We start from the raw sequence: 13648 nt of genomic DNA on the forward strand, positions 1-13648 counted from the left end.
ATTGTATGACCCCCCCCCCAATTTCCGATTTTTTTCGCATGCCCCCCCCCCCCTCATCAGAGTAATTTTTTGGAAGCCCCCCCCCCCCCCCCCATGAAAAAAAACTACATAAGGTATTAAAAAAGTTACTGCATTAACATTTCGTTTTGTTACATTTCACGTAATTTAGTGAAAGAAAGCTGAAAGCTAGAAAGCTGTTTTTAACAAATCCTCACTCAAAAGAATGAAAAGTCAATTTCAGCTCTTCTTGCTACTGCTCGTCCTGAGCGTGTTGTAGCTGGCAGCTCGTCTACATATTCCTCGTCTGGGCGATAAAAGCAAGAACGACATCATTTGAGTCGTCTTCAGAGTCAGGGGCATCACTCTTGTAATCATCATCAGTTTCTTCTCCCTCACTGCTTTCACCACTGCTGTCTAGTTGACCTGATTCATTGCTGCCTCTCACTTCGGCTTGACCTGTTCTGAGAGTATTCATCTGCAGGAAGTGTCCCATAATTGTCTTCACTTTGTCATTCTTGCTGCTCTTCTGATGCTGTTTTAATAGCCCATGATGTTGTAAGTATTTGTTCAATTCTGGCACACGGAGCTTTTTTAGCTTGGCGCCATCTTCGCACAAAGTAGCCCAATGATAATCATCATAGGACTTTTCTCTTGCCTCCCTACTTTCCCTTGCCCTTTCCGCCAGTCTCTTCTTTTTTTTAAACTCTATGACCTCAAGATGCTGGAGATAGTCAACCACAAACTTTGGTTTCACAATGAATTTGTCTCCAAATCTAGCTACGCTCTCTGGGTCAGACAAAACTACGCTACCACTGGCATGTGCCTTTTTCAACTGGACTCTTGGTTGCCAATCGTCTGGATCACGCCCCTCATTTGGGGTCTGCTGATAAGGAAGGTAGTGGTACTGTAGAAGGCAGGCATGATCAGGAAATGGTTTCGGGCATCTCCCTATAGGAGATGTCCTTATAAAATATAAAAGCTGTTGAGAAGTTTTCTTGTTACCCTGGAACTGTTTTAGCATATTTTTTATAAATAAAAGAGCACAATTTTTCTTCGATTTGTAAACATCTCTTATCCTATTTTTAATCTAATTTTTTCGTCCGAGCCCCCCCCCCTTTTCCTTAATTTTTTTCGGTTGGCCCCCCCTTTCAAGCCAATTTTTTTCGAGTGGCCCCCCCCCCCAAATCCCACCAGCCCCCCCTCTCTCATAAAAAATGAACGGTCCCTTAGTTTTGAAAAATTCTTCGCGGGTCATTCTTCGCGGCACTTTTTCCTTCTGGATCGTAAAAGAAATCTGATTGGTCCACGTCTGGGAATACAGAGTAACGCGCAGGCGCTGAACGCGATTGATTTCCTCTGTAAAATTTTCCTCTGTTGGGAAAATGGCTTGTGGAGTTGTGTTTTTCGTTGTCTTGGCTTTTTTACCCGCTGGTATTTTCGCCACCAAGGTAGAAGACGATGAAGAAACTTGTAGACGTTATGCTAATGGCCAAGTTTATCCGGAGAAGACAACGATTTCTGAACACGCTGTGCACTGGAGTAAAGCGCAAAGTAAGTCACAAATCACAATGTCGCGCTTTCACCGTTCAGTGATTATCAATTCCATGTGTTTGCATGGACTCCGAAAAACATTTTGAAAAAATAAATTTCCGTATTCTTGATTTTTGGGGGGTTGCAATGAAGCGATGATAGAGCCTTGGATTGAATTGCAAATTTTTTTATTGAGATTTGCGTGATTCGCGTGGCCTTTGAAAGTCCAGCTTTTTGTTAATATTTTAATCGATATTCTTTGCGGATTTTGCTGAATTTATGTCTTTGGTTAGAGGAAGTTGCAAAGACAAAGATATCAAAGCCGACATTGCTTGTTTATTTCATGAGTACTTAACTGTCAAAGGTTTAAGCCGACCACCGATGTTCGCTTTTGTGTGGGAACCAGTGAGACGGAACGCAAACGAGGAATATTTATACGTCCGTAGAGTTGGAACAACAAATCTCTTTGTCGTCGTTAGCTTTTGTCGGGGAAAATGCTTCGGTTTTGGTGTTGAAGTTGATTAGATTGACTTAATTTGGCGTGTAGTCGCCTGAAAGGTCATGGACATCGATAAAGGCGAACGAAAATCAAAAAAAGATAACTGTTCGAGAAATCGTGTACGGTACGGCGAGTCGTTGCGTTACATTTCGTGCCTCGCAAGTCACGGGACACATTCAAAGAAGGGGTGAAGGAGGTTTTTGTGTGATACCTATGGTCGTCCGAACGTTTCAAAATTCGCTAAACTTAAATTCGTTGTCGCTATCTTGAATTCGTTGTCGCTAAATTCAAATTCGTTGTCGCTAACTTGAAGTCGTTGTCGCCAAATTCAAATTCGTTGTCGCTAACTTGAAATCATTGTCGCTAAATTTTATTTCGTTCTCGCTAACTTAAAGTCGTTGTCGCTAAAATTAAACTCGTTGTCGCCAACTTGAAGTTGTTGTCGCTAACATTAAATTTTTCGTTGTCGCTAACATGAAGTCGTTGTCGCTAACTATCAAGGCGCTAAAATTAGCAACCGGCAGTATATAGACTTGTCACGTCCATTGAAACAATGATCGCGTGCTTTGGGACTTCTGTGCTTTCTATGAAATTAATGAAGTCTGTAGAGTCTGTAAGATAAGAAGCCTGTCTTTGTGCTATAGGTTGCAACAGCCTATCAAGAAATGCAGAGATTCTTTCTGTTGGTCCGTCACAGCCTGATATTATTGGCCTACCTACTGGTGTAGGCTTGTGAATTTTAGTTAGGGTGTAGAATATGGGAATTCTAGGCGGGCTCGGTGTTTGTGACAGCCATTTTTTTGTAATGTCATCAATGTTGTTATTTTCATGTAGTTCTTGTATTAGTTGTTTCACTTTATATTGAGTTTCCTTAACCATCGGTTCATCTAAAGGTCTATAGTGTTTCGAGTTGTCAAGTAGCGTTTGACCTTCGTTTATTTTCTTTTCTGTGTCCATAATAACGACACAGGAACCTTTGTCTGCTTTTTTCACATTAAGATCTTTGTTTCTTTTTAAAGATTGTAGTGCTTCTCGTTCTTTTGATGACAGATTGTTTCTTGGCTGTGACAGTTTAATTTCTGCCAGTTGTAATTTAACCTCTTCAAGATAACTTTCGAGTGCAACCGAGGGTTGAACTTGTGGTATCCAGTTTGATTTTACGTGATAAGGATGTGGTTTGTTATTTTGCCCATGAAAGATATATTTCAGGCGCATTCTTCTCGCAAATTGCTCAAAATCCTGAAGAAGTTGACGCCTGATATGTTGTTCTTTTGTTAATGGTGTAGGTATGAATTTTAACCCTTTAGAGAGTAAATTTATTTCATGGTCTGTGATGTTTTGACTGGATAAGTTCTTTATGTACCCCCTGTTTCTTTCTAGTTGTGTTCTTTTATAAGCTTGTGTTTTTGAGGTTTTGCGTTCTTTACGCTTTTTACTGCCCGATTTTTAAGAATGTTTTAAAGGCTTCATCTGCCCTTATGCGTGCTCGTGCTTTGTATTGTAATGTCTTTGGGCATGTTCCTCTTTGGGAATGCCTATTCATGGCTTTTAGAGCCTCCTCTGATTGTTCTATTATTCTTTCTTCTGACAGTGTTTCACTGTAGCGGCGTTTTCGGCTCTGATTTCTTTTCTCTATATACTTCTTCATGGCGAAAGTAGAAACAGAGTTATTTAAAAAGAGCGTAATAAAGCCTATCTGTTGGAAAAGATATATAGACGACATCTTCTCTCTCTGGGGTACCGGAAGAGAACAAATAACACACTTCATTGAACAAGCAAATAATCGCCACGCCACTATTAAATTCACAGCAGAAATCTCTGAGGAAAAAGTCACATTTCTGGATACAATTGTGTACAAAGGCATACGGTTTAACAGTACGTCAATTCTCGACATACAAACGCATTTTAAACCCACTGAAACTTTCCAATATACACATTTCACGTCTTGCCACCAATTAGGGGTCAAGAAGGGCTTTATAAAAGGCGAAGCCCTCCGGTTACTCAGAACAAATTCCTCAAAAGAAAACTTTCAAAACCGACTAGAAGAATTCCAGAAGCACCTTAGAGAGAGAGGTTATCCACGAAACTTAATAACTCTAACTCTCTCTGAAATACACTTTGAGAACAGGAAAGAAGCACTCCCACAAAAACCATCAAGAGAAAAAACCATTTTGCCCTTTGTCACGCAGTATCAACCATCAGTTCCCAGCCTCAAAAACATTCTTATGAAACACTGACAACTGGTAGAGAAACAACCTCTTCTTAGACAGATCTACAAAGAACCTCCAATTATATCATACAAACGAGGAAGGTCTCTGAAAGATATACTCGTAAAAGCTAAACTCTGAGATTTAAAGGCTAAAACACGTGGGTGGAAAGCGTGAGTCAGGCTTGTCAACACCTATGATATTTCAAATAAATCCCTTCTCTCCACTCCCTTAGTAAATTTTAGCGCCCTAGTATAGTTAGCGATACCGAGTTCACTTAATTTTAGCGACAACGACTTCATAGTTAGCGACAACGAATTAAGTTTAGCGCCTTGATAGTTAGCGACAACGACTTCATGTTAGCGACAACGAAAAATTTAATGTTAGCGACAACAACTTCAAGTTGGCGACAACGACTTTAAGTTAGCGAGAACGAAATAAAATTTAGCGACAACGATTTCAAGTTAGCGACAATGAATTTGAATTTAGCGACAACGACTTCAAGTTAGCGACAACGAATTCAAGATAGCGACAACGAATTTAAGTTTAGCGAATTTTGAAACGTTCGGACGACCATAGATACCGGATGAAGTGTTTTTAAGTTTCGTGAAAGGTGAAAACACAAAATTGAAATTCGTGAACTGTGAATGGTTTGCTTGTCGTGATAGGTGAACTTTAAAATCTTTTATCTGATATTCGTGATTTTCAACTAATTTTTTCATGAAAATATATGTTACTTAGTTGTAGCGGAAGAAAAATTTTACACTGAGGCCAGTGGGCCTTCAGATGAACTTGTTTATAATAGTCCTAAAGGACTTAAAGACATTCCCTTATATACATGTACTAAATGACTTAGCCTACCAGAGAAGACCCTTTTTTGGCTCTTGTTTCACCCGCTGAGAAAAGAGTACTTGTGATCCCCAGCTGGGAAACAATTTCCGTGATGTCAGTATTTTTCAATCAATCCTAATTCAGCTCTTTTTTTCTTGGAGCTAACAGGCATGGGGTTTTCATGGTAATCTCGGGTGCAACGGCCGACAGTGAATGAGCAAGTTTTTAAATTAGAGGGAGTAATGAATTATGTAGATCCCATGGGTTTTCTTGGAAGTAAAGAACGAATAATTTCAAATACTCATAAAAAGTAAGCATTCATCCCTTTAAGTTTCATCTCTTAGTACACTGATTTGAGATCTGAGTCCAGAAAGCATGGTCTACAATCCCCGATTGAAATAAAACTCTGTAAGAAAAGTCTGCAGAAGGGAGCAAAGCTTATGCATTAAACAACAACAACAATAAAGATGAAATGAGTTTTCAGCGAGCAGTTACACTTCCTAGAAAAGAACGGTCAAAGCCAAGTCAAATTTCTTCTAAGTTTCCCTTTTACCTCTTTTTGGGATAGTAAATCAGACAAGGGAAGGTTAAATGGCATTCCGTTTTAGTACTATCCATCAACACGGATTTTAATCACTGCAATGAATTATTTTTACTTTTTATAGTCTGTGATAAGTGCATAGGACCCCCCATTTACCCCCTCTTCAAAGGAATGAAATCCTATCATTCAAAAAGTGATTCTGTTAAAAAAAATTATGGTAAAGGAAGTGTGTAACAGGTGGTTGAACTTTTTCTTTTTTAGTCTCAAAGCCCGCTCCTCACTGGGAAGGAACAGCTGTGGTTAAGGGAGAATTCAAAGAACTAAAGCTTTCAGATTTTAAAGGTGAGATATAAACACAGAATTTCGGAAATAAGCGCCTCCATTAATAAGCTCCTCCAAATATTCATGGACACTGTATGCTTCCCAAATTTATATGCAAAAAAAAGCTTCCCTCAACCCTTTCACTATAGTGAAAATTAAAATTAGAATTAAATTAAATTAAATTAAATTAGAATTAAAAGTGGTAAAATTCTTTTAAAATTGCAAATATCATTTTGTAAAGTAATAAAAAATAAACAGTTCTATGCAAATGGTAACACCACAGGATATCATCCACAGTTGGAGTTGGAGTGACTAATTTTCCCGCAGTAATGTTGTCTATGATTGAAAGGGTTAAGCAGCCCCTTTGGACAACTGTATATGAACCCATGGGAGCCTACATTGTATGTTTAGAAATATTAATTTATTGGTCTCAAATGAAAGTAAATTCCATTGCATCAGAACTTTTCAAGAGAATCCCTCTTAGAACATTTAGTTACCTCACGAGCTACAGTATAACTATCACATAATCTATGTATACTTTTAACTGGTATGACTTTATTTTTATGGGTTGCTGGTATGGTATCCCTTTTCCAACATAATTTATTTGTATGGCATTTAAAGTTGGCCTGTTCAGAGGCAGCACATCATCACAAATTTCTAGTTAATGCCCCAATGTAAAGAAAAATAATGATTATTGTACATTTAAAAATTGCTGACACAATGCAAGCGACATTTCCTTGGAAAAAGTGACAAAGTAACTGTTAGCAAGAAAGGAGGTTGGTAGGCCTGCATGACTACTCTGAGTTGGTAAACTTCAGCCACACGTTGCCCAAAGGACCAGCAATTTTTTTAAACTTTTTCACCTTGCCCTGCATGGGTAAACAAATAGCATTTGGTAATTCTTGTGACCTTGTTGGTTGTTTAATTAATACTGTTGGAAGGAGAAATTTGATGTGCATCATATTAGGGTAATATAGAGGGCTAAGCAAACAACCACTGTGCACAGTGCAGTACATGTACTTTATTTTTCGTTTACTTCATTTATTTACACAGGCAAATACCTAGTGTTCTTCTTCTATCCACTCGACTTGTAAGTGTCTTGGTTGTTGCAAATGTAATAATAATGATCTTAGTAAATAATAATAATAATAATACATTCAACGCTCTGATAACAGAGACCTCTTTTAGGTGGACTCCTCTCTACCTACTGTCCTTCTGTTTTCTAGCTGTTTTTTTTTTTTTTTTTTGACATTTTACAAGGCAGACACCTCTCCAAATTAACCCTTTAGGTCTCAAGAGTGACCAACATCAATTTTCTCCTAACAACATCGGCAGATCATCAAGAGTAAAGTTTATGAGAATTACTAAACCCAAAGGGAGAATGCTTTGATCTGAAACCAAATCCTCTCAACTATTCTTAAAAGAAATGTATGGAGATCAGTCTTGAGAATTTGTATGTGGATCTTGGGGCATAAAGGGTTAAGATAGAGACATTGTGCCTTTCCCAATGATTTCCCTCATAGAGAGAGTTGACTGTAATTAACAGTTATAATAAATAATAATTTTTAAGCCACTCGCAGAAATTGGTACATGTCTGTAAGGATCCCACACTTCCCTGTCTCATGCAAATCTTTCTGATTGAAATTTCTTTGCACTCCCATCATATTTCAAGATATTACTTTTTAAGTGCAGATTTGGTTAGTAGTAACTTATCACCAACTGCAGTTAAGACTAAAGCACGGGGCACAATTATTATATAAAAAAAACTAATAGGACTTGTGCTTTATTATTTTAAACAATATTGTTTTGTCGGCATGCATCGAACATCATGTACAATACAGTGTACAGTGTATTTTAGCTAGGACTGGTGGATCTTGCAATCAGGCTGGTGAATTCTGTTCTTAACTTGCCCGATGGCCAAGTTAAGTCTTATGGGGAATCCAATTTACTTAAGTATCACATGTCAAATTGAAAATTCCCAATAAATTTGTGGGACTGAAGGCTGCTTTTCAGCTGATCTGACAAAGTGAAATCTGCAAATAGCAGCAGCTTACCCAAGCTGTAAAACTACCTTAATTTGCAACCTGTATGCACTGCAATTTGAAATGTTGGTAATCTTCCATAATGTTTTCCGTAACTAAACTTACTGAAATTGTAAAGTAATGCTCCCGTTCTTTAAATTTAAGAAAAATTGATGGTTCATTTCACTCATAATGATATGATGACCTTTAGCTTTTGTTTGTTTCCAGTACATTTGTCTGCCCAACAGAGATCATAGCCTTCAGTGACAGAATTGAAGAGTTCCGTGCAATCAACACAGAGGTTGTTGGTTGCTCAGTAGATTCAGTTTTTACCCATTTAGCTTGGTATGTATCTTAGCTTAACTTAAAGGAGCTGTGTCCCGAAATTCATCAAAATTTGAACAGTGGAAACTGCCACCAAATTGAGTGAAACATCAAAATAACCATTCAGAATGTTAAAAGAAGTTATCAATGAGATAATGAATAGACAAGGAAGTATGTATATACAAACTAGAGGAAGATTGAAACAGATTGCAATAAATATTGAGATTTTTGAAAACTTGTTAGCCTTCCAGTTTTCCAAAGGTCAGTTTTGTACATTTGTAATGTTTGATATTGTGTCTGGGAAACATATTTGCTTGACTCAAAGCAGTGATTTTCCCATTCAAAAATAATTTCAGACCATTAGAAAACTTATCAGGGGCGGGCGAAGTACAAAAAAATATTCGCGAAAGGGAAAATTAAAATAATGAAAAAAATATTCTTGCATGCCAATTAATCCTAAGAAATATTCATGCTATGGCCTAAAAAAAAATTCATACCAAGAATTTGATGACAAAAAAAATTTCCTGTGGCTCGAAAATTCCCCCCTCCCCAATAACTTTTCTAATGGTCCATCCCTAATTGGCATCGATAGACGAAATGAACTAGGAATCCTTGACACAATCCATTTCAACCTGAGGCAGGGGCGGTCCAGGATTTTTTTTAGGAGGGGGTGCACTCGTCTCTTGCTCTACTTCAACACCAATAAACCACATAGTTTTTTTTGGCAGAATACAAGTTGTATTAGAAAACCGCAGGCCATCTCAGGGGGGGTGCGCACCCCCTGCACCCTCCCCCTAGATCTGCCCCTGTGAGGTGTAAAGAAGGAAGGAGCAATTAAATCCAAAAAAGGACTGTCAGTCACTGAACTATGGGGGGACTCAAAGCAAACTACACTAGGTGTAGGGCATTAGCCTAAGGTTTCCAGGTGTCCAAGTGTCAAATTAATTAGGTAGTGACATTTTAAAGAAATTAATTGAAAAATGTGTCCATACATGTACATTTATTATATTGGGTGTCCAGATTTTTGAAGGGGCTACGTCATGAGGATATTTTTGTGTTAGTTTGAAACGCTGCTGAAGTCATGACTTTTTGCCTTTAGCCATACACAAAATGCTCCTGTAGAATTATGAAGAAGTTATCAAACGAATTCCATCAGGGAGCACTAACCATAGTACTTTTTTGAAGAGTTTTGTAGGCATGGCATTTAAAATTATGTAAACTTGAAACCATTAGCCCAGCTTTTTCAAGTTTTAATTCATGTCCATCTTTGCCATCCATGGCAACAGATGAAAGGAAACAGTTTCAATGTCTAAATAAAGTCCTAAATTACAAAACTGAGCAATTAGTTTTAGAATTCAATTGATGTGAGGACACATTTTAACTTTTCAAACAGATAGCAAAAAGTATGACAAGTCCCCATGGTGACCAACATCAATTTTCTCCTAACAATATCCATACATTGTCAAGAGATTAGGTTATGAGAATTAATAATGATCACCAAAGAGAAAGTGCCTTGATCTCTTATCAAATCCTCTCAACACATTCTTTATGAAAATGTATAGAGATCAGTTTGGAGAATTTGTATTTTGGACATTGGAGAGCTACAATGTACAATAACTATAATTGTTTTTATTTTGTTCCTACTGTCCTTTTAGGATAAACACTCCAAGGAGAGAGGGTGGTCTAGGAAGGCTTCAGTATCCCTTGTTATCAGATTTAAACCATCAGATTGCTAAAGACTATGGAGTGCTTCTGGAAAATGAAGGTCATACACTGAGGTAAGGCCATCTACATGTACACGGTTAAGTTGTGAACGGATTGTTCTGCCAGTGACACGTGTTACATTGTGGAATAATACTCAGCTACTTTCAGTACAATCTGATAATTGTAGTTTAATTAAGACGGCCTGTCACTAGATGAGGTGAAAGACATTCCTTGCGGTTGTTTTTAAAATACCAGCAAAGATTTGCCAAATCAGCATTCTAAATGTCTTCACAAAGCACTTTTACCGATGTAGCAGAAAAGAAAGAATGTTACATTAATTCCTTACTCTGACAGCCTCGTGGTCTAGCCCCTCTGTTACTGTTTCTAACGTTTTGATAACCTCAAGAACAACAACTTTAGAAACTAACTGAAGTTGCCGGAACTGAAACATCACAGATATTGTTAATTTTAATACTGCCTTTATCGGTGACATGGAAATATCTTTCTTTGCTCATGAAATATTTCAGTTTGCCAGTTCGGTGATCCCAAACCTTGCTACCTTGCGGCTCTCCAAGCTGCAACCGTTTTTGTCACCATGGCGAGGAGAAAAAAGAAATGGTGACTAAAATAATAATTGCAGTAAAAGTCGCCCATTTGATGACCTGTGATCGGCAGTAACGTGGCGAAGGCGCCGCATTTTTAATAGTTAGTGTTTATGGTCTTCCTTAAGTTAAAGGGAGATGAAGAAAGCATCTGGAAAACACTACTTTTTTGTCCAACTGAAACTTGCGCAGGCTCCTTCTGATTAGAGAGATTAAGATTCACTTTTACGCCAAAAGGCAGACGTGAATTTGTACCGCGTGACCAAGTTTTCCCCTTATTTTCCGTGTACTCTTTTTTGCTTCTACACAGAAATAAGTAGTTTTATGCCAGTTTTAACCATAGGAATCGTTCGGAACTGTTTTTATCTTTTCATTTTCTATTCTGAGAAATTCTCAACTTCATTCTGACGTTTGCCGTTTGCGGTAAACGTGGGTCTTAATCTCTCTAATATCTCGTAGCGTACTACTGCGCGTGTATTAGATCATCCGTAAATCATGCACGCGGGCCAATTTTCCACTATGCGTTACCCAAGTACCTGCAAGTCGAACTTGGAGGTGTTCAAAAGAGAGCCCTCTCGTGTATCTTCCGTTGGGTTTCTTACACTCGGTGATGCTTTAAGTCTCGCTGGTATCGACTAGATGAGAGCCCATCACGAGAAAATAGCCATTCGGCTTTTCCAATCAGTTGTTAACAACCCATCCAACAACATTCTTGATTTTTTTACCAAAGACGTGCAGCAAGCCAATTAATTATTTAAGGGGACAGAAGATTCAGTTGTCGACCTACACAAAACCAAAACAAAGGGATTCGCGGACACTTTTATCAACAAGAGTAGCTCTATGGCGATATATATTCATGACTTGCAGTTTACTTGTACATGTTACGTACATGTATCATATTTTAGCTTATTATATTTTTAGATTTGTAAAGTTCTGCAATTCAGTATATTATTCAAAGTGACTTAATGAAACCCAGTTTATCTCCCTATGTCTATTTCTGAGCATTTGAATGAAATATAACTTACGCTCCATTTTCTATATAATTTGCCTCTTTCACCCTTGTGTCTGGGAATAAAGTCTTGTGATGTTGCACGCACTCTCTAAGCATTCGATTGTAAGTTTGGCAGCGCTGAATATTGCACCATGTGTCTTTTTTGTCTTTTCTGGCCACCAATATTTACTGTCTGGCGACCGTTTTATGCATGAAAATTTAGGCTGGCAAAGGGCGCCTTTGAAAAAAGTTTGACTTGGACCACTGTCTTTTCTTTAATTATGAGGCCAAGTGCAAAATCTTTCCCGTAGAAATGAGTTATGATTACCCTCGTTTTGAAGTAGACTACGAGTAGTCCCTCGTCTCGCCCTTCTCGCGTGGGGTGATTTTCACGCACGCTCGCGTTTCGCTGGCTCTAGTATCCCTGAGGAAAAATGGGGGACCACTCGTGATCTAGTTTTGAAGCCCAGGTTTAGGGCACGTCAGAAATGGTATATTGTCCTATTCTAACTACTGTTTTTTATGTTGTTCTTTTTATTACTTCAGAGGTTTGTTTATCATTGATGACAGAGGAACTCTTCGTCAAATTACCATGAACGACCTTCCGGTAAGCCAAGATAAAATCAAATGTTGTTCAAACCATAAACCTCGCTTGTGTAGCTGTCTGTTTGTTTGGCGAGGGCCGAAAAAAAGCTGTCAAAACGCGCGCGAACGACAAAAAGAAAACCTCGATTTTTTTTCTCGCCCCATTCTCCTTGCGGCTTCGCCACTCATTTGCGCGTTGGACGAACATAACCGCCCGTAATGCAGGCTTCCATAAATCCACAGTGAACAGTTATTGCTATTCACATCTTGCTTTGAATCTGACAAATGATTTACAGTACATTTACATAGCACACCTTTTCCGCGTTACTGATTATTACGCTATACAAGTTTTTTGTAGTTGAATGTTATTCAACACTTTTTTCATCAGCAGATTTATCTTTCGTAAACGGTTTTTATTGTCTAGGTCGGTCGATCTGTCGATGAAACTCTACGTTTGGTCCAGGCCTTCCAGTATACTGACAAACACGGTGAGGTATGCCCGGCTGGCTGGAAGCCTGGTAAAGAGACAATCATTCCAGACCCAACAGAAAAGAAGAAGTACTTCGCCAAACAAGCGGAAAAGGGCGAAAAGGAAAAGGAATAATACTTGCTACAGAAAAAATATTAGTTGAAGTTAAAAAATTTTATTGAATGAATAGACTTGTGGCTCCGTTAGTGCGCACAGTTTATAAGCGAGTCCCGTCTTGAAGTGTTTTTTCAAAAAAAAAGAAAAAAGTTAGAATAACGTCCTCTGTATTTAAGGCAAGTACCTCTTTATTGTATTTCTTTGTTCTCGTAAAGAGCTGCTTACAGTGATGTAATAAAAACATTAACACAGTCTGTACCCGGCTTGGCACTTAATGTCCTCGAACTTATAAAGAGTTTTTAGGACAGCTCTAAATTTAGCCAAACAGGTTTCTAAATCATGGAGAAAACCATTTATAACACTTCTGACAAACTTGAAAACATTCGGTCACCGGGTGCCCTCGGAAATGGTTAGCAAAATTCGAGACTGGTAAATTTCGCACCGGAATCGCGTTTACCACTTGCGCAAATCATTTCTGAAAAACGGCTCCGAAAGCCTGAAACTGGTACTAAAGATTGCCTTCAAAGAATTTTACTCGAATTTCCGTTTGGAGCAGCACACCTTTTTTAGATGTTCCGGTGCTGACAGAAATTTTCCACCGGAACGACCCGAAAAGTCTTGTTCCTTTTACTTTGCAACCGTTTTGTAAATAGCAAACAACCCTCCATTGGCCAGCCGTAAATTAAACTCATTTGCAAACTTACGTTATTTTATGATCGTGTCTTTTCCACTTTGTAACCATTTTAACGAGTTTTTTTTTAAATTTCGAAATGTACTTTCTGTGAGTCTGCGCTGCCTGTGATTGGCGCTGTTGTGTGTTTCGCGGGAACAAATTTAGGTCAAGGCCAAACGTCGAACTTTTCATAAGATGAACCTAGCCTGCGTAGCAAGCGTTTCTGTGCGGTT

The 13648-nt window shown here is 38.4% G+C and overlaps 1 protein-coding gene across 1 annotated transcript; it reads left to right on the forward strand.

Moving 5' to 3' along the window:
* Positions 1–1330: 1330 nt before the first annotated feature.
* Positions 1331–12939, forward strand: LOC140938889 (peroxiredoxin-4-like). The gene is made up of 7 exons (XM_073388418.1): positions 1331–1551; positions 5870–5950; positions 6983–7019; positions 8179–8295; positions 9930–10052; positions 12118–12178; positions 12581–12939. The coding sequence occupies exons 1-7, from the start codon at positions 1383–1385 to the stop codon at positions 12758–12760; spliced, it is 768 nt and encodes a 255-aa protein (XP_073244519.1). The 5' UTR covers positions 1331–1382; the 3' UTR covers positions 12761–12939.
* The last annotated feature ends 709 nt before the right edge of the window (positions 12940–13648 follow it).

Source organism: Porites lutea, chromosome 1 (genome assembly GCF_958299795.1).
Source record: "Porites lutea chromosome 1, jaPorLute2.1, whole genome shotgun sequence".
NCBI classification, from domain to species: Eukaryota; Metazoa; Cnidaria; class Anthozoa; order Scleractinia; family Poritidae; genus Porites; species Porites lutea.